The 20,384-nt window shown below is 53.5% G+C and overlaps 1 protein-coding gene across 3 annotated transcripts; it reads right to left on the bottom strand.

Moving 5' to 3' along the window:
- Positions 1-625: 625 nt before the first annotated feature.
- CREB3L3 (cAMP responsive element binding protein 3 like 3) lies at positions 626-18,968 on the bottom strand. Of its 3 annotated transcripts, none has more exons than XM_045379930.2 (10): positions 18,823-18,968; positions 17,570-17,698; positions 15,420-15,720; positions 12,314-12,432; positions 9,039-9,176; positions 4,956-5,062; positions 3,205-3,273; positions 2,255-2,339; positions 1,951-2,047; positions 626-1,774 (listed from the first exon to the last, which is right to left on the bottom strand). In XM_045379930.2, the coding sequence occupies exons 1-10, from the start codon at positions 18,847-18,849 to the stop codon at positions 1,461-1,463; spliced, it is 1,386 nt and encodes a 461-aa protein (XP_045235865.2). In that variant the 5' UTR covers positions 18,850-18,968; the 3' UTR covers positions 626-1,460. The 3 variants fall into 3 exon arrangements, with proteins under 3 accessions (XP_045235865.2, XP_045235866.2, XP_065392421.1); XM_045379931.2 differs by having other exon boundaries at positions 15,420-15,717; XM_065536349.2 differs by lacking the exon at positions 4,956-5,062.
- Between the last annotated feature and the right edge of the window lie 1,416 nt (positions 18,969-20,384).

The following is a 20,384-nucleotide window of genomic DNA, read 5'->3' as shown; positions in this document are numbered from 1 at the left end:
GCTCACTTCTCCCGCCTCTGGAGAGGGCTCACCTCACCCACCCCACCTCTGGAGGGATCAGGCCAGTTTTCTGATGAAGTCAACATGGTAGCTGGCATTTTCTAAGCACTCAGTTTGTAGTTATACACTTATGTGCATTTTTTGTTTGTTTGTTTAACATTTGCCGCCAGGCTATGAGCCCCCTCCAGTGCTTTGGGCCCAACTGGGATTGCAGCCTGGCAGGCGCACACACCCCTCAGTGGGGGGCGACCCCACAGAAGAGCGCAGGCGCAGACGGGTTCCACCTTCCCCAGCTGTGACCTTGGGCAGTCCCTCCACTTCCGACGCCTCCGTGTCCTCACCCGCAAAACGAGCAGGGTGGACCGCGCAGATCCCCGGGAAGGCAGCTGCCTCCCCGCAACCTCGGCGCGACACCTTGAAAGCGCCACGACTGCCTCCCCGCACTCAGCCCGCCGCCGCTCTCCAAGGTGCTGAAGTCGTGCCCGGCGCCTCTCCACCGCAGCTCCAGCGCCGGCATCTGGCGGGGGTGTGGAGCCCACACCTCTCTCCCCCATCCCAGGCTGGCCCAGCCCCTCCTTCTGGGGAGTCGAGGAGCCCCAGACTCCGCCTCCACACCAAAACAAGGTTCTGTCAAAATACTTTATTTCGGATCAGGCAGTCTTAGAAAAGGGGGGTGATTGTGGGCCGTGGCTGCTCCGAAGACCAGGGCGCACCCAGGGCTCCGGGGCCAGGCTCCCTGCAGTCTCGGCGGCTGCCTCCTTCCAGTGTGCGAGGGAGGCCGGTTGCTGGGCATCTGTTGTGTGTGTGCGTCTGTCTGTCTGTCCGGGTCTGTTTCAGGCTGTGTCTGCCTCTCTGTCTGGGTCTGTTTCAGGCTGTGTCTATCTGTTCGTCTGGGTCTGTTTCAGACTGTGTCTGTCTGTCTGGGTCTGTTTCAGGCTGTGTCTGCCTGTCTGTCTGTTTGGGTCTGTTTCAGGCTGTATCTGTCTGGGTCTGTTTCAGGCTGTGTCTGTCTGTCTGTCTGGGTCTGTTTCAGGCTGTGTCTGTCTGTCTGTCTGGGTCTGTTTCAGGCTGGGTCTGTCTGTCCGGGTCTGTTTCAGGTTGTGTCTGTCTGAGTCTGTTTCAGGCTGTGTCTGTCTGTCTGTCTGGGTCTGTTTCAGACTGTGTCTGTCTGTCCGGGTCTGTTTCAGGCTGTATGTGTGTTTGCTCTTTGCTTCTGCTCCTGGCTCTGTGTGTATTTCCCGGGTCCTGTGGCTCTCTCTTTGCCATGTGTCTGAGTGTCAGTTCCTGCGTGGGCCCTAGTCAGGCCCTGGGTGTGTGGCTGTTGAGCTGTGCCTCCCCCATTCTGGCATCTCTGCTGGGGTCTCGGCCTCACGTCCCATCCCCAGGTGGGTCGCTGTCCAGCGCAGTATCCCTAAGGCACCCCTGGGCAGAGGGGCCTGGGAGCATAGTCCTGGCGGGGCTCACAGCTCGTCTCCCGCCGCCTCCAGCCCTGAACGTCCTGAGCCAGTGCTCGGCCCAGGTGCCACCCAGTCCAGCAGGGTGACCTGGCCCAGCCCCTCTGTTGCATTCCTCAGGATCAGGGTGGCATTATCTACCTCCTCCGTCGAATTGGTCAGGTTCGCACTGTCCCGGAAGTCCCAGTCTGCCCCAGGGCTTCCTGGAGACCCTTCTTGGGTTGTGTCAGCCTCGGGTTGGGGTCCTGGGGCCTCGGAGCCCGGCACAGCATCAGAGGTCACGCGGGAGGCAGCATCGTTGTGCAAAGTTCTGGAGAACACTGATCGGGGAAGGGGGGCATCACAGGGGACAAGGTGGAGGTGGGGTCCTATGCTCCTTTCCCTGGCCCCCAGCCTCAGGGAACAGGGGCACAGGGGTCTTCTTCCCCTCCCCCAGAGGCCTAGGATGGAGACTTGGGGAGCCCAGACGAGGGTTTCAAAGGTGGGGATCCCCTACCTCGCACAGGCGCAAAGTCCCCGGGACTCTCGGCTTTGTTGGGGCCAAAAGGGCTGATGGAGGGGAGGATGATGAGGGCAAATGACAGCAACAGGACCTGGTGGAGACAGCAGCAGGGTCACCCCCTCCCTCCCCTCCCCTACAAGCACCTCCATCCCACAGGCAGGGAAACTGAGGCCCCAAAGACCAGACTGGATCATACTAGAGTTGTGGCACGAGGAGAGCTTGGACTCACTGTCACCTCCCTATGGGCCCCTCTGCTGAAGCCTAGGTACCCGGCTTTCCTGGGGGCACCAGGACTCACCGCGACGCAGGTGCCTGTCTGGGCTGACTTGCTGGTGGATTGCACCACAATGGCCTGGAGTTTCTTCAGCTGCTCCAAGAGGGACCTTAGAGAGACAGGCAGGCCTCCGCTGAGCCCTAAAGGGCCTCAGTCCTGCTTCTCGTCCATTTCCGGGGTCCCCCAGCCCCACTAAAGTCCAAATTCCATCCATGCTTCAAGGACCTCCGGCTCTTTATTATTTATTTATTTTATTTTACTTATTTTATTTTATTTGAGACAGAGTCTTGCTCTGTTGCCCAGGTTGGAGTGCAGTGGCACGATCACAGCTGACTGCAAACTCCGCCTCCTGGGTTCACACCATTCTCCTTCCTCAGCCTCCCGAGTAGCTGGGACTACAGGCGCCCGCCACCTCGCCTGGCTAGTTTTTTGTATTTTTAGTAGACACCAGGTTTCACTGTGTTAGCCAGCATGGTCCTGATCTCCTGACCTTGTGATCCACCCGCCTCAGCCTCCCAAAGTGCTGGGGTTACAGGCGTGAGCCACTGCGCCCAGACTTATTTATTTATTTTTGAGACAGAGCCTTGCACTGTCACCCAGGCTGGAGTGCAGTGGTGTGATCTTGGCTCATGGCAACCTCCGCCTCCCGAGTTGAAGCGATTCTCCTGCCTCAGCCTCCCGAGTAGCTGGGATTACAGGTGCCTGCCACCATGTCCGGCTAATTTTTTGTATTTTTAGTAGAGACGGTGTTTCACCATGTTGGCCAGGCTGGTCTCAAGCTCCTGACCTCAGGTGATCCACCTGCCTTGGCCTCCCAGAGTGCTGGGATTACAGGTGTGAGCCACCGCACCTGACCCATAGGTGAAACTCTTATTTCCTATGTCATTCTGCCATCACATGGGTTCTCTGCTTTTCCTGCAAGGGACTCTGGGGCTGCTTCCCTTGTCCTCTGCCCCAGCAGGACCCAGACTCACAGGTTTTGCTTCTCGAGATGCAAGACTTTCCTCTGTAACTCCTGATTCTGAGCAGTGCAAGCTGACATCCTGAAAGGAGAAAGACACATTGACATTCAGCATACGCCAGTCACCAGACGGCCGCACTGACATCTTCCCCGGGAGGCCTCACATTACAAACAGGGAACCCAAGGCCAGAGAGGGGAAGTCAGTCATCCAAGGTTACTTGGCAGGTCAGATGGGGCCGGGATTTGAACCCACATCGGCCTGGTTCCTAGGTCCCATTTCTGCATTAATACGGAGGTGGCTTCATTCAAAGCTGAGCCCCCAGCCGGGCGCAGTGGTTGACACCTGTAATCCCAACACTTTCGGAGGCTGAGACGGGCGGATCGCCTGAGGTCAGGAGTTCTAGACCAGCCTGCCCAACGTGGTGAAACCCCATCTCTACTAAAAATACAAAATTAGCCAGGTTTGGTGGTGGGCGCCTGTAATCCCAGCTACTTGGGAGGCTGAAGCAGGAGAATCGCTTGAATCCGGGAAGTGGACGAGCAGTGAGTCAAGATCACACCATTGCACTCCAGCCCGGGCAATAAGAATGAAACTCTGTCACAAAAAACGAAAACAAACAAAAACCCGCCGAGCCTCCTAGATTCAGGCAGTGATGTTTCCAGAAGATGAAATATCAGGACAACCGGACATCCTAGGAGATTCAAGTTTCAACTCTCCCCACCGACCCATGACCTTGAGCCACTTCACTCTCTGGTCTCAGTTTTTGTGTCTGTGAAATGGGATACAATTACCCAGGACATAGGGTGGTGGGGAGAATGACCCTGGATAAAGATGATGAGAAGCTTAGCAGATTGCATTTAAGAAAGGGGACAGACCAGGGCCAGGCGTGGTGACTCACGCCTGTAATCCCAGCACTTTGGGAGGCCGAGGCGGGCAGATCACGAGGTCAGGAGATGGAGACCACGGTGAAACCCTGTCTCTACTAAAAATACAAAAAATTAGCCAGGCGCAGTGGCGGGTGCCTGTAGTCCCAACTACTCGGGAGGCTGAGGCAGGAGAATACGTGAACCCGCGAGGCGGAGCTTGCAGTGAGCCCAGATTGCGCCACCGCACTCCAGCCTGGGTGACAGAGCGAGACTCCGTCTCAAAAAAAAAAAAAAAAAAAGAAAGAAAGAAAGGGGACAGACCAGGTGCAGTGGCTCACACCTGTAGTCCCAGCACTTTAGGAGGCTGAAGCGGCCAGATCACCTGAGGTCAGGAGTTCGAGACTAGCCTGGGCAACACGGTGAAACCCCATCTCTACCAAAAATACAACAAAAATTAGCTGGGCATGGTGGCGGGTGCCTGTAATCCCAGCTACTGGAGAGGTTGAGGCAGGGGAATTGCTTGAACCCAGGAGGTGGAGGTTGCAGTGAGCCGAGATCGCACCGCTGCACTCCAGCCTGGGTGACAGGGTGAGACTCTGCCACACACAAGAAAAGGAAGGAAGTGTCTATCTTCAGGCAGAGGGTCAGAATAGGATGGGTCACACTGTCCTTTCTCCGCACACCTTCCAGGGGGCAAAGGGTCTCCCAAACCGTTGTCCTACACCATCTCTAGGCATCTTCCCATCCCTGCAATCAGTAAGAAGCATGATCTCTTCCAGAGAGGAGAATCACCTCCAATTTTGTCAGACCCTAAGCTGTGTGGTCTTAGCCACGTCTCCTTCTCTCTGGGCCTCAGTTCCCTCCCCGAGTGTAGAGTCTGGGTCCAGCACTACCCACCGAGTCTCCAGGCCGTCTATGTATTCCTTTTTCTTCTTCCTGCTTTCTTGGGCCGACTGCTTGTTCCGGATTTTCCGGCGGATTTTTTTCAGCACTCGCTCCTCGTACTGCCAAGTGAAATGGAGAGGAGGAGGATGTCAGGACAGCAAGTCCCCACTTGGAGGCCGGGGGCAGTGGCTCTCGCCTGTAATCCCAGCACTTTGGGAGGCCGAGGCGGGCGGATCACCTGAGGTCAGGAGTTCGAGACCAGCCTGGCCAACATGGTGAAACCCTGTCTCTACTAAAAATACAAAAATTAGCCAGGCGCGGTGGCAGGTGCCTGTAATCTCAGCTACTCGGGAGGCTGAGGCAGGAGAATGGTGTGAACGTGGGAGGCGGAGGTTGCAGTGAGCCAAGATTGTGCCATTGCAATCTAGCCTGGGCAACAAGAGCGAAACTCCATCTCAATAAATAAATAAATGAATAAATAAATAAAAATAAAATAAAATAATTAAAGTCTTCACTTTGGGGACAGTGGGACAGTCCCCACTGTCCTGACCCCACTTCACCTAACCTTTACCCCACAACTTCACCCCATCCTCTTTCCATATGAGACATCCCCGAGGATCCACAGGCAGATTCCTAATAACTCGAAGCTACGCTTTGCGCACACCCTCACAGAGTCTCTGGGAGGCGCCTGGGTCTGAGGGTCTCTTCCCAGCTCCCAATACTGTAAAATGGGCAACTACCCACCGGACTTTGGGCACGGGTACCACTGTGTCACCTTGGGGCCATCTCTGGAAACAGTACCTTTCCCTGGAGACAGGAAGTGTTTCAAGACTAATTGATACATGCTTTTTCTTCTTTCTTTGCTTTCCTTTCTTTCCTTTTCTTTCTTTCTTTCCTTGCTTCCTTCCTTCCTTCCCTTTTTCCCTCCTTCCCTCCCTCCCTCAATCTCTCTCTCTCTTTCTCTCTTTCTTGTTTCACTCTTGTCGCCCAGGCTGGAGTGCAGTGGTGAGATGTCAACCTCACTGCAACCTCCACCCCCTGGGTTCAAGTGACTCTCCCACCCCAGCTTCCCGAGTAGCTGGGATTACAGGCCCCTACCACCATGCCTATTTTTAGTAGAGACAGGGTTTCACCATATTGGCCAGGCTGGTCTCAAACTCCCGACCTCAGGTGGTCCACCCGTCTTTGCCTCCCAAAGAGCTAGGATTACAGGCGTGAGTCACTGCGCCCGGCCAGTAAGTGTCTTCAAATGGGAATGTCAGGCTGGGCGCGGTGGCTCACAGTGCTGTAATCCCAGCATTTCGGGAGGCCAAGGCAAGAGAATCGCTTAAGTCCAGGAGTTCAAGACTAGCCTGGGCAACATTTAGTAAAGATCCTGTCTCTACTAAAACAAAACAACAAAAACAAAAGTAGCTGGGTGTGGTGGTACATGCCTGTAGTCCCAGCTACTTGGGAGGCTGAGGAAGGAGGATCCCTTGAGACCAGGAGCTACTAACTGCAGATTACACCACTGCAGTCCAGCCTGGGCAACAAAGTGAGATCCTATCTCAAAACAAACAACAACAACAACAGAAACAGAAACAGATGGGACATGGTAGCTCACACCTATAATCCTAACACTTTGGTAGGCCAACCCTAGAGGATTGCTTGAGGCCAGGAATTTGAGACCAGCCTGGGCAACATAGCAGGATCCTGTCTCTACGGAAAAAAAAAAAAAATGCTGAGTGCAGTGGCTCATGCCTGTAATCCCAGCACTTTGGGAGGTTGAGGCAGGCAGATCACAAGGTCAAGAGATTGAGATCATCCTGGACAACATGGTGAAACTCCATCTCTACTACGGAAAAAAAAAAAAAAATTAGCTGGGTGTGGTTGCACACGCCTGTAATCCCAGCTACTTAGGAGGCTGAGGCAGGAGAATCGCTTGAACCTGGGAGGCAGAGGTTGCAGTGAGCCGAGATCACGCCACTATACTCCAAAATGGGCAACAGAGCGAGACTGTCTCAAAAAAAAAAAAAAGAGGCTGGGCACGGTGGCTCACGCCTATAAACCCAGCACTTTGGGAGGCTGAGGGAGGCGGATTACCTAAGGTGGGGAGTTCAAGACCAGCCTGACCAACATGGAGAAACCCTGTCTCTACTAAAAATACAAAAAATTAGCTGGACATGGTAGCAGGCGCCTGTAATCCCAGACACTTGGGAGGCTGAGGCAGGAGAATTGCTTGAACCTGGGAAGCAGAGGTTGTAGTGAGACGAGATCGCGCCACCGTACTCAAGCCTGGGCAACAAGAGCGAAACTCCGTCTCAGAAAAAAAAACAAAAAAAATTAGCTAGGCATAATGGGGTACACCTGTAGTCCCAGCTACTAGTGAGGCTGAGGTGGGAGAATCACTTGAACTCCAGACAGGGAGCTGCAGTGAGCCAAGATCATGTCACTGCACTCCAGCCTGGGCGACAGAGTAAGACCCTGTCTCAAAGGAAAAAAAAAAAAACAGATGAGAATATCAAACTCAGGCATTGAGAGTGGAGCAGGCTGAGTAGGGACTGTGGTTAGCTAGAGCCCAAGCAGCTACCCAGCCATTGACTGGTGCCTATGGAGGTTTCAGAATATGGAACAGAGGCCATTCAAGTCATTGAGTTGGTTTTCTGGGTTTTGTTTTGTTTATGTTTTTGATTTTTTGTTTTGTTTTGTTTTTGTTTTTGAGATAGAGTTTTGCTCTTGTCACCCAGACTGGAGTGCAGTGGCACCCTCTCGGCTCACTGCAACCTCTGCCTCTTGGGTTCAAGGGAGATTCTCCTGCCTCAGCCTCCTGAGAAGCTGGGAGGCTGAGAAGCACCTTACAGGTGCCACCATGCCCGGCCTCAAGTCACTGAGTTCTCTTTTTTTTTTTTTTGAGACGGAGTCTCGCTCTGTCGCCCAGGCTGGAGTGCAGTGGCGCGATCTCGGCTCACTGCAAGCTCCGCCTCCCGGGTTCACGCCATTCTCCTGCCTCAGCCTCCCGAGTAGCTGGGACTACAGGCGCCCACAACCGCGCCTGGCTAATTTTTTTTGTATTTTTAGTAGAGACGGGGTTTCACCGTGGTCTCGATCTCCTGACCTTGTGATCCGCCCGCCTCGGCCTCCCAAAGTGCTGGGATTACAGGCGTGAGCCACCGCGCCCGGCAAATTCTCATTTAAAATCTACCGGTCAGAAAAAACATTGTCAAGCAATTAAAAAATGTATAAAATGCAGTACAGTCAAATCAAAACATGTCTGCAGGGCCAGGCATGATAGATCACGCCTGTAATCACAACACTTTGGGAGACCAAGATCGGAGAATCACTTGAGCCCAGGAGTTCCAGCCCAGCCTGGGCAACATAACAAGACTCCGTTTCTACACACACACACACACACACACACACACACACAGTTTAAATTAGCCAAGTGTAGTGGCGTGCACCTGTCATCTCAGCTACTTGAGAGGCTGAGGCGGGAGGATCTGTTGAGCTCAGGAGGTCAAGGCTGAAGTGAGCTATGATGGCACCACTGCACTCCAGCCAGACACAGCAAGACCCTATCTCCAAAAAAGCAGTTTGCTGCACCCAAATTGCTGCCACCTGGAGTCCGCCATTCATTCCTGGATGTTGATAATTAACCTCCCAGTTGAATTTACAATGGAGTTTCTGGCTGATTGTTTTGGATCTGGTGACACACACCGTAGCATTCTAGTACGGGTATTCTAAAGGTGAGACACATAGCCAGCGCACTGGCTCATGCCTGTAAGCCCAGAACTTTGGGAGACCAAGGCGGGAGGATCACATGAGGTCAGGAGTTCAAGACCAGCCTGGCCAACATGGTGAAACCCCATCTCTACTAAAAATACAAAAATTATCCGGGCGAGGTGGCGGGCGACTGTAGTCCCAGCTACTCAGGAGGCTGAGGCAGGAGAATCGCTGGAACCTGGGAGGCAGAGGTAGCAGTGAGCTGAAATCGTGCCACTGCACCCCAGCCTCGGTGACACAGAAAGACTGTAAATAAATAAGTAAATGTGGGACACACACGCAGGTAAGTGCACGAAGGGGAGATAGACCCGGGGCTGGAAGTCCCCCCAGACTCACTTTAGTGAGGGGCAGCTGAGTGGGCAGGGTGATGCCTTCTTTAGCCAGCAGTTTCTTCTCATCCTCAGTGAGCACCAGCTCCTGACAGTGCTCAGCCCCAGGTCTCAGGAGGTGGGAGACCCCCAGGTGATGCTGTTGCTACGGAAGAAAGCAGAGGAATGATGGCGGGTGCAGGGACACCAACCACCTTCAGGAAATGAAAGAGTCATCAGATTGAAAACACTATCTCCCCAGGCTGGGCACGGTGGCTCACACCTGTCATCCCAGCTACTCGGGAGGCTGAGGTGGGTGGATCACGAGGTCAGGAGTTTGAGACCAGCCTGGCCAACACGGTGAAACATGGTGAAACCCCGTCTCAACTAAAAATACAAAAAGTGAGCCAGGCGTAGTGGCGTGTGCCTGTAGTCCCAGCTACTTGGGAGGCTGAGGCAGGAGAATTGCTTGAACCCGGAAGGCAGAGGTTGCAGTGAGCCGAGATCGTGACACTGCACTCCAGCCCTAGTGACAGAGTGAGACTCTGTCTCAATAAATAAATAAATAGCTGGGCCTGGTGGTGGGCACCTGTAATCCCAGCTACTCGGGAGGCTGAGGCAGGAGAATTGCTTGAATCTGGGAAGCGGGGGTTCCAGTGAACCAAGATCACGCCACTGCCCTCCAGCCTGGGAGACAGAGTAAGACTCCATCTCAAAAAAAAAAAGGTGGCTCACATCTGTAGTCCCAGCACTTTGGGAGGCCAAGGCAGGTGGATCACTTGAGGTCAGCAGTTCGAGACCAGCCTAGCCAATATGGTGAAACCCTGTCTCTACTAAAAATACAAAAAGTCAGCCGGGCGTGGTTGCAGGCGCCTGTAATCCCAGCTATCTGGGAGGCTAAGGCAGGAGAATTGCTTGAACCTGGGAGGCAGAGGTTGCAGTGAGCCGAGATCCAGCCTGGGCAACAGCAACTCCGTCTCAAAACAACAACAACAAAAACTATCACCCCACAATCTCCCTTGGCACCAGGACTCAAAATAACCAACACACAGTCCTTTGACTTGGCCATTCTACCTTCAGAAATCATTACCTTCAGAAATCAGTCCTACAGATATCCTCATGCACAAAATGGCGTTTTTTGTTGTTTTTTTATTTTTGAGACGGAGTCTTGCTCTGTCACCCAGGCTGCAGTGCAGTTGCGCGATCTTGGCTCACTGCAACCTCCACCTTCCAGGTTCATGCCATTCTCCTGGCTCAGCCTCCCGAGTAGCTGGGACTACAGGCGCCCGCAACCACGCCCGGCTGACTTTTTGTATTTTTAGTAGAGACAGGGTTTCACCGTGTTAGCCAAGATGGTCTCGATCTCCTGACCTCGTGATCTGCCCGCCTCGGCCTCCCAAAGTGCCAGGATTACAGGTGTGAGCCACCGCGCCCGGCCCTTTTGAGAGGTTTCTTCTTTTAATTTTATTATGACTATTATTATTTTTGAAACAGGGTCTTGCTACTTCGCCTGGGCTGGAGTGCAGTGGTGCTATCTTGGCTCACTGCAACCTCCGCCTCCTAGGCTCAAGCGATTCTCCAGCCTCAGCTTCCCCGAGTAGCTGGGACCACAGGGCGTGCCACCATGCTTGGCTAATTTTTGAATTTTTTTGTAGAGATGGGGTTTCACTATGTTGCCCAGGCTGGTCTCAAGCAGTCTGTCCACTTCAGCCTCCCAAAGTGCTGGGATTACAGGCGGGGTGCAGTAGCTCATGCCTATAATCCAGCACTGTGGGACGCCAAGGCAGGAGGATCACCTGAGGCTAGGAGTTCAAGACCAACCTGGGAAACATAGCAAGACCCATATCTACAGAAAAAAATTAAAAGAAAAATTAGCTGGGTCTAAACTGGGCGTAGTGGCTCATGCCTGCTGTAATCCCAGCACTTTGGGAGGCTGAGGCAGGTGGGTCACCTGAGGTCAGGAGTTTGAGACCAGCCTGACCAACATGGTGAAACCTCAAACCTCATCTCTACTAAAAAATACAAAATTAGGCAGGGCACAGTGGCTCACGCCTGTAATTCCAGCACTTTGGGAGGCCGAGGCTGGTGGATCACAAGGTCAGGAGATCGAGACCATCCCGGCTAACACGGTGAAACCCCGTCTCTACTAAAAATACAAAAAAATTAGCCAGGCGTGGCAGCGTGCGCCTATAGTCCCAGCTGCCGAGGAGGCTGAGGCAGGAGAATGGTGTGAACCCGGGAGGCGGAGCTTGCAGTGAACCGAGATCGCGCCACTGCACTCCAGCCTAGGTGACAGAGAAAGACTCTATCTCAAAAAAAAAAAACAAAAAAAAAACAAAAAAAAAACAAAAAAAGAAAAACAAAATTAGCTGGACCTGATGTCGCATGCCTGTAATCTCAGTTACTTGGGAGGCTGAGCCAGAGAATCGCTTGAACCTGGGAGGCGGAGGGAGGTTGCAGTGAGCCAAGATTGCACCATGCACTCCAGCCTGAGTAACAAGAGAGAACTCTGTCTCAAAAAAAAAAAAAAAGACAAGAAAAATCAGCTGGGTGTGGTGGTGCACGCCTGTAGTCCCAGTTACTTGGGAGTCTGAGGCAGGAGGATTGCCTGAGGCCAGGAGTTTGAGGCTGCTGTGAGCTAGGATTGTGCCGCTGCACTCCAGCCTGGGCAACAGAGTGAGATCGTGTCTCAAAAAAAATTTTTTAAGATGATAAATAAAGCATTTAGAAGAGTGCTTGGCATATAGCAGGTGCATCCTCAGTTTTAGCTTTGTTCCTTTTGTTGTCGTTGTTGAGACAGTCTTGCTCTGTTGGCCAGGCTGCAGTGCAGTGGTGCAATCACAGCTCGCTGCAGCTTTGACCTCCTGGGCTCAAGCGATCCTCCCACCTCTGCCTCCCAAGTAGCTGGGACCACAGGCATGTGCCACCATGCCAGGCTCATTTTTGTATTTTTTCTATAGATGGGGTTTCACCATGTTGCCCAGGCTGATCTCAAACTCCTGAGCTCAAGCGATCTGCCTGCCTTGGCCTCCCAAAGTGCTGGGATTATAGGTGTGAACCACCACACTCGGCCAGTTTTAGCTTTTTTTGTTGTTGCTGTTGTTACTGCTAAATACTACAGAGGAAGACGCCCCAGTCCAGGCGACAGTGAACCCAGGACTGGAATGTTCTCTAACTGTGGGCAAATTCCATGCCTTTCTGTGACTCAGTTTTCCAGTCTCTGAAATGGGGATATTTAGGTTCCTCGAACCCGAGCAGCCTTCCCAGATCCAACGCCCCGTGGGAGGGTGTGGGGGTGCTCACCAGGTCCCCGCCGCTGCCCGAAAGGAGGAGGTCTTTCACGGTGAGATTGCATCGTGGGGGCACGTGCACCGGGTCAGCCTGTTTCTCAGCATAGGTCCTTCCTCCTGGACTCCACATTTCTGACCAGGGCAGTTGGGGACGGAAACAGGGAGAGTGTGAGATGGGAGGAGTCCTGAGCTTCCAGCCTCTAACCACCTCCTCCACCAAGTCTCACATGCTTCATCTCAACATTCGTAGGACTTTTGCCAGAGCTTGGAGTTCCCATGGCCTGGGTTGAAGGAGGCAGCCCTCACTAGTGGTTCAGTCTCCCCTCTGCTATAAGACAGGAACCCAGCCAGGCATGGTGGCTCACGCCTGTATTCCCAGCACTTTGGGAGGCCGAGGCAGGAGGATCGTCTGAGGTTAGAAGTTCAAGACCAGCCTGGCCAACATGGTGAAACCCCATCTCTATTAAAAATACAAAAATTGGCCGGGCACGGTGGCTCACGCCTGTAATCCCAGCACTTTGGAAGGCCGAGGCGGGCGGATCACAAGGTCAGGAGATCGAGACCACGGTGAAACCCCGTCTCTATTAAAAATACAAAAAATTAGCCGGGCGCAGTTGTGGGCACCTGTAGTCCCAGCTACTCGGGAGGCTGAGGCAGGAGAATGGCGTGAACCCAGGAGGCGGAGCTTGCAGTGAGCCGAGATCGCGCCACTGCACTCCAGCCTGGGCGACAGAGCGAGACTCCGTCTCAAAAAAAAAAAAAAAAAAAAAAATACAAAAATTAGCTGGGCCTGGTGGCGTGCACCTGTAATCCCAGCTGCTCGGGAGGCTGAGGCAGTAGAATCACTTGAACCCAGGTGGTGGACGTTACAGTGAGCTGAGATTGCGGCACTGCACTCCAGCCTGGATGACACAGCGAGATTCCATCTCAAAAAAAAAAAAAAGATGGGGACCCAAATTCAACAGGGCTTGATTCTGTCTGTCCCACAAGGCTGAGGAAGACACAGGACATTGTCAGGAGACACCAGCTGATTCAAAAGGGAGTGGCTGTTATCACACAGAATTACAGGTTAGATTTGCAGCCCGCCAGGCGTTATCTCACCCGAGGGGCAGGGATGAGGTCTGATTCACCTCTGGTTGTCCCCTCCTGGTACCCGGCATGCAGTAGGCATGCTGTCTGAGCACACAAACTTCGGGTCAGATAACCTTTGGTTCTCATCCTGGTTGGGCAGGGCTGTGTGACCTTGAGCAACTGACTTCACCTCTCTGAGCCTCAGAGTTTTTTTTTTTTTTTTTTTTTTTTGAGACAGAATCTCGCTGTGTCGCCAGGCTGGAGTGCAGTGGTGCAATCTTGGCTCACCACAACCTCTGCCTCCTGGGTTCAAGTGATTCTCCTGCCTCAGCCTCCCGAGTAGCTGGGATTACAGGCGCCCGCCACCACACCCAGCTAATTTTTGTATTTTTAGTAGAGACAGAGGTTTCACCATGTTGGCCAGGATGGTCTCGATCTCTTGACCTTGTGATCCGCCCGCTTTGGACTCCCAAAGTGCTGGGATTACAGGTGTGAACCACTGTGCCCAGCTGGTTATTTTGTTTGTTTGTTTTTTGTTTTGAGACAGAATCTGGCTCTGTCACCCAGGATGGAGTGCAGTGCCATGATCTCGGCTCACCGCAACCTCTGCCTCCCGGGTTCAGGCGATTCTCCTGCCTCAGCCTCCCAAGTAGCTGGTACTACAGGTGCCCCCCACCATGCCCAGCTAATTTTTGTATTTTAGTAGAGACGGGGTTTCACCATGTTGGTGAAGTCCTAACCTCAAGTGATCCGCCTGCCTCAGCCTCACAAAGTGCTGGGATTACAGGCGTGAGTCACCACACCTGGCCTGAGCCTCAGTTTTGTCGACTCTCCAATGGGACCAAGAAGAGCTCATAGCAAGGCACAAGGGACAAAGGCCACCCGGAGGCCACGTATCTCCAGCCAGGACTCTGCTTGGCCTGCCGGGACTGCTTAATCAACAGAGTAAATCATTACTGATCTGCTGTTCCCCACGTCTAGGAGGAGCGCCCTGGAACCTGGGACCCCGTAACCTCACGCACTTTTATGGAGCATCTACAGGCCGGGCGCCATGGCTCACACCTGTAATCCCAGGACTTTGGGAGGCTGAGGCAGGCGGATCACCTGAGCTCAGGAGTTTGAGACAAGCCTGACCAACATGGTGAAACCTCATCTCTACTAAAAAATAAAAATTAGGCTGGGCGCGGTGGCTCACACCTGTAATCCCAGCACTTTGGGAGACCAAGGCGGGCGGATCACGAGGTCAGGAGATCGAGACCATCCTGGCTAACACGGTGAAACCCCATCTCTACTAAAAATACAAAAAATTAGCTGGGCGTGGTGATGGGCACCTGTAGTCCCAGCTACTCGGGAGGCTGAGGCAGGAGAATGGCGTGAACCCGGGAGGCGGAGCTTGCAGTGAGCCAGGATCACGCCACTGCACTCCAGCCTGGGCAACAGAGCGGGACTCCGTCTCAAAAAATAAATAAATAAAATAAAATAAATAAATAAATAAAAATAAAAATTAACTGGGCATGGTGGCACATGCTTGTAATCCCAGCTACTCAGGAGGCTGAGGCAGGTGAATTGCTTGAACCCGGAAGGCGGAGGTTGCAGTGAGCAGAGATTGTACCGCTTTACTCCGGCCTGGGTGACAGAGTGAGACTCTGTCTCAAAAAAAAGAAAAAAAAAAATCTACTAGGAACCAGGCATGGGGTAGACACGTAGAAGGCAAGACCTTGACTTTGGGCTGTGCGTGTCAGAGCCATGCCTGGTGCCTGAGCCACCCGCCGGGGTTGCATCCTAGCTCTGTGGTTTTATCTCATTGCTCAGCCCGATGAGACTCAGTCTCACGATCTGGAAAATGGGCTCCCAATAGCATCCACATGAAAACATGGAAGCACCTAGCCAAGGGAGACACGTGTCCTGAGTTTGAGTTTAGGCCCAACTCCAAATTGTTGTGTGACCTTGGACAAGATGCCAACCCTCTCTGGGCCTCCATTTCGTCACTTACAAGAAGGGCCCTGGAACAAGGTGAGGGCGGTGGGCAGACATACAACAGAACTCACCCAGGTCTATGGTCACAGAGGCTTCGGGCACTTGGACCACTGGCCCTGGGGGTGTGGTGGGGCAAGAGTTGCCAGGATGATAGGAGAGGCAGGGCCCCTTGCCAGGCTGGGCAGGATGGCAGCCGGCTGGGGAGGTGGCCGGTCCGCTGCGTGGAGGGGTGTCCTGGGGGTCGGAGGGGAGGTCTTCAGAGATGCCACTGTCACTGCCTTCGGGGGACCAGAGTGGGGAGCTGGGCAGTGAGTCTCCGGAGCCCAGGATGGAGCTGAGGAAGTCGTCAGGGTCAGGGTTTGGCTGGACCTGCTGGGGTGGACAGGGAGGGATAGGAATTAGGAGGTGCACACTCTTTCTAGATTGCTGTCTGGCCCCAGGCAAACCAGTGACCCTCTTTGGGCCTTAGGTGTCTTTCCTTTCTCCAAGATGGAATTAATGCTTCTTCCTCCCGGGGCTGTTGAGGCTCAAACACAGTAACATAGCGTAAAAAACCCAGCCAGGGCCAGGTACAGTGGCTCCTGCCTATAATCCCAGCACTTTGGGAGGCTGAGGAGGGTGGATCACTTGAGGCCAGGAGTTCAAGATCAGCCTGGCCAACATGATGAAACCCCATTTCTACTAAAAATACAAAAGTTAGCTGGGCGTGGTGGTGGGTGTCTGTAGTCCCAGCTACTTGGGAGTCTGAGGAAGGAGAATCGCTTGAACCTATAAGACGGAGGCTGCAGTGAGCCGAGATCACACCACCGCATTCCACCCCAGGTGACAGAGCAAGACTCCATCTCAAAAAAAAAAAAAAAAAAAAAGAACAAAAGGGCCAGGCACGGTGGTTCACGCCTGTAATCCCAGCAATTTGGGAGGCCAAGGCAGGCAGATTACCTGAGGTCGGGAGTTTGAGACCAACCTGACCAACATGGAGAAACCCTGTCTCTACTAAAAATACAAAATTAGCCAGGCGTGGTGGCGCACGCCTGTAATCCCAGCTACTCGGGAAGCTGAGGCAGGAGAATCGCTTGAACCTGGGAGGCGGGGGTTGTGGTGAGCCGAGATTGCGCCACTGCACTCTAGTCTGGGCAAAACAAGAGTGAAACTCTGTCTAAGAAAGAAAGAGAGAGAGAGAGGAAGGAAGGTAGGAAGGGAGGGAGGGGGAGAGAGAGAGAGAGAGAGGGAAAGAGAGAGAAACAGGAAGGAAGGGAGGAAGGGAAAGAGAGGGAGAGAGAGAGAGGGAGAGGGAGAAAGAGAGAGGAAGGAAGGGAGGAAGGGAGGGAGAGGGGGAGAGAGAGAGAGAGAAAGAAAGAAAAAAGAGAGAGAGAGAAAAAGAAAGAGAGAAAAGGGTCGGGTGCAGTGGCTCACCCTTGTAATCCCCACACTTTGGGAGGCCTCGGCAGGCAGATCACCTGAGAGGTCAGGAGTTCGAGACCAGCCTGGCCAACATGGTGAAACCCCATCTCTACTAAAAATACAAAAAATTAGCCGGGCGTGGTGGCAGGTGCCTGTAATCCCAGCTACTCGGTAGGTTGAAGGTAGGAGAATCGCTTGAACCTGGGAAGTGGAGGTTGCAGTGAGCCAAGATCGCGCCATTGCACTCCAGCCCAGGGAACAAGAGATAAACTCTATCTCGAAAAAAAGAAAAAGGAAGAGAGTAAAAGAAAGGGAGAGAAAGGAAGGAAAGAAGGAAGGAAGGAAGGAGAGAGAAAAGAAGGAAAAAAGAAAGAGAGGAAGGAAGGAAAAAAGGAAGGAAAGAAGGAAGGAAGGAGAGAGAGAAAAGAAAGAAAAAAAGATGAAGGAAGGAAGGACAGAGAGAGAGAAAAGAAAGATAAAAAAGAAAGAGAGAAAGGAAGGAGAGGAAGGAGAGGAAGAAGAGAACTGAACCCAGCCAGGGAGGTGCCCCAAGTTTGAGTTTGAACCTAACTTCAAATTGCTGTGTGACTTTGGATGAGTTTCCACCCTGCTCTGGGCCTCCACTTCCCACCCGTGAGAAGGAGCTGATGCTACCTGCAAAATGATGTGCTTGGCTAAAATCACGCACCGTGACCCATTAGTGCACTGTAGAGCCGAGCAGAGCTCTGGCTGGGCTCTGGCAGGTCTAAGACCTTCGCAGGGCCTCAGTGGGACCGCCTGGAGCTCTGTGGCCCCGGGGCAACTGCAGTGGGCTCCTCACCTGGTCCTTGACGTGGCCCCAGTCGTCGCCCAGCTCCACGTGTCTCAGGATGCCGTCCTGCCGGTCAAACAGGAGATCCAGGAGCTCAAAGCTGTCGATGGGGTCCATGGGGCAGGCAGAACAAGCCATCTGGGGTGCGAGGAACAGGTGAGAGGGTCACACACAGCCCCTCTCCTCCCCACCTCCCATGTGTGCACAACTGCGGCTCCTTCCAGCTCGAGTTCAGTGGCCGCTCTGCCTCCAGGTTGGGCCAGCCACTGCCCCTCGCTGGGACTCCCCTTCCAAATCTGGACTTTGAGGTTGATAGAATTCCACAGTGTGAGAGCCAATTTCTCTTAAAGTGCTGGAGAGGCTGGATGTGGTGGCTCACACCTGTAATCTCAGCACTTTGGGAGGCTAGGGCAGGAGGATCACTTGAGCCCAGGAGTTCAAGACCAGCCTGTGCAAGATAGAGAGCAGACCCCTATCCCTACTAAAAATAATTTTAAAAAATTAGCTGGCTGTGGTGGCACACACTTGTCATCCCAGCCACTGGGGAGGCTGAGGTAGGAGGATCCCTTGAACCCACGAGGTTGAGGCTGCAGTGAGCTATGGCCGCCCCACTGCACTCCAACCTGGGTCACAGAGCAAGACCTTGTTTCAAAAAACAAAAAAGTATGCCAGGCACGGTGGCTCACGCCTGTAATCCCAGCACTTTGAGAAGCCGAGGTGGGCAGATCACCTGAGGTCAGGAGTTTGAGACCAGCCTGGTCAACATGGTGAAACCCTGTCTCTATGAAAAGTACAAAAATTAGCCGGGCGCGGTGGTGCACACCTGTACTCCCAGCTACTTGGGAGGCTGAGGCAGGAGAATGGTGTGAACCCGGGAGGTGGAGCTTGCAGTGAGCTGAGATCATGCCATTGCACTCTAGCCTGGGTGACAGGGAGACTCCATCTCAAAAAATAAAAATAAAAATAAAATAAAATAAAATAAAAAGTGCTGGGGAGAGGCCCTAGCTAGAGATGCCGCTTGCCTCTCAGGCCTTCACAGCCTCCCCAAATGCCCACTCCTGGGAGGCAGGGGCACTTGGAAGAAAGACAAGGGCAACCCCAGGGCAAAGACACACAGTTTTGCTCATTGCATCCTTTCTCTGGGCCTCAGTCTTCCCATCTGTACAATGGGGGTGGAGATGGGGTTCCTCGCAGCTCTAGCAGCTTGGGGAGGCTTTCCCAGCCTAGACTCCCAGTCTCGCTCAGGACCTAGCAGGGCTCACCTTTCCAGCAGCTAAATCCATATTCATGGGTCCATCCAGCTCTGTCTGCAGATGCCTGGGGGGGGGTCTCTGCTCCAAGCTGGAGGCCCACCCACCGCCAGCGTTACCCGGGGCCGGGCAAGCTCACAGCCCTCTGTGGCTCTGTCACCACTCCCAAAAGATGCTGAAGCAGTCCTGGGCAGCTCCCAGCCCGCCTCCAGGTGCTGATTGGTGGACAGCGTGGAGAGACAGGGTTGCGAGCCAGTGACACGGGGACAGGCGGGGGCAGGGGAGGGAAGACCGTTATCTGGGTGTTTTGTGGTTTTCCAGCCCTCAGCGGGCAAAGGTCGAAGTCTGGGGTACCTCAGCTCTGCCGTGACCTCTCCCCCACTTACGAGGACTTTTTCTTTTTTTCTTTCTTTTTTGAGACGGAGTCTCGCTCTGTGGCCCAAGCTGGAGTGCAGTGGCACCATCTCATCTTGGCTCACTGCAACCTCCGCCTCTTGGGTTCAGGTGATTCTCTTGCCTCCGCCTCCCGAGTAGCTGGGACTACAGGTCCCGGCCACCACGACCGGCTAACTTTTGTATTTTTAGTAGAAACGGGGTTTCACCATGTTGGCCAGGCTGGTCTTGAACTCCTGTCCTCGTGATCGGCCCACCTCGGTCTCCCAAAGTGTGGGGATTACAGGCGTGAGCCACCGCACCCGGCCAGTTAACGGAACCTTTTCTCTTCAGAATTCCTAGATGGGTTCTGGGATAGCCCAGGGCCCTTACATGGGTCCCGTCCACTCCCTGGACAGAAACAAACCAAGAGGACCAGCCCAGATCTTCACTGAAGTCAGTTTTCCTGCCAGCAGCTCCCATCCTTCACCCCACCTGCCAACCTCCGGCCCCCAGCCCCCTCCGAGACCAGCTTGGACTCCACCTCCGAGTCCCCATGGCCGATTCTGTGCAATCAATTCTCTCTAGAATCTTCTATCGTTCATTGAGTCAACAAATATTTATGGAGCCAAACTGGTCCCTGCTTAGAGCCTTTGCACCTGCTGACCCCTCTGCCTGGAACTCTCCTCTCGCACCCTCGCTCTTCCCCTCTGGCTCTAGGTCACTGTATTGACATTTTCGTGAATGTTCGATATTTGTGAATCAGCCCAGGTAGCTGAGAGGCTGTTTCTGACCTCCCCTCCACCCCCCACCAAGAGAGAGGAGCCCTGCTTCTTTTTTTGGTGGTGGTGGGGGACAGGGTCTCACTCTATCACCCAGGCTGGAGTGCAGTGGCACGATCATAGCTCACTGCAGCCTCCAACTCCTGGGTTCAAGTGATCCTCCCACCTCAGCCTCCCAAGTAGCTAGGACTACAGGCGTGCACCACCACATCTGGCTAATTTTGTTTTTTTATAGAGATGGGGTCTCACTGTGTTGGCCAGTATGGTCTCAAACTCCTGGGCTCAAATGATCCATCTGCCTCAGCCTCCCAAAGTGCTGGGTTTACAGGTGTGAGCCACTGTGCCCAGACAAAGTTCCCCTTTAGTGGATGACATGTTAGGCCAGGTGTGGTGGCTCACATTTGTAATGCCAGCACTTTG

The sequence above is a fragment of the Macaca fascicularis genome, chromosome 19 (genome assembly GCF_037993035.2).
Source record: "Macaca fascicularis isolate 582-1 chromosome 19, T2T-MFA8v1.1".
NCBI lineage: Eukaryota > Metazoa > Chordata > Mammalia > Primates > Cercopithecidae > Macaca > Macaca fascicularis.
Note: the sequence above shows the minus strand (reverse complement) of the source record. Positions and strands in the feature narration are given on the sequence as shown.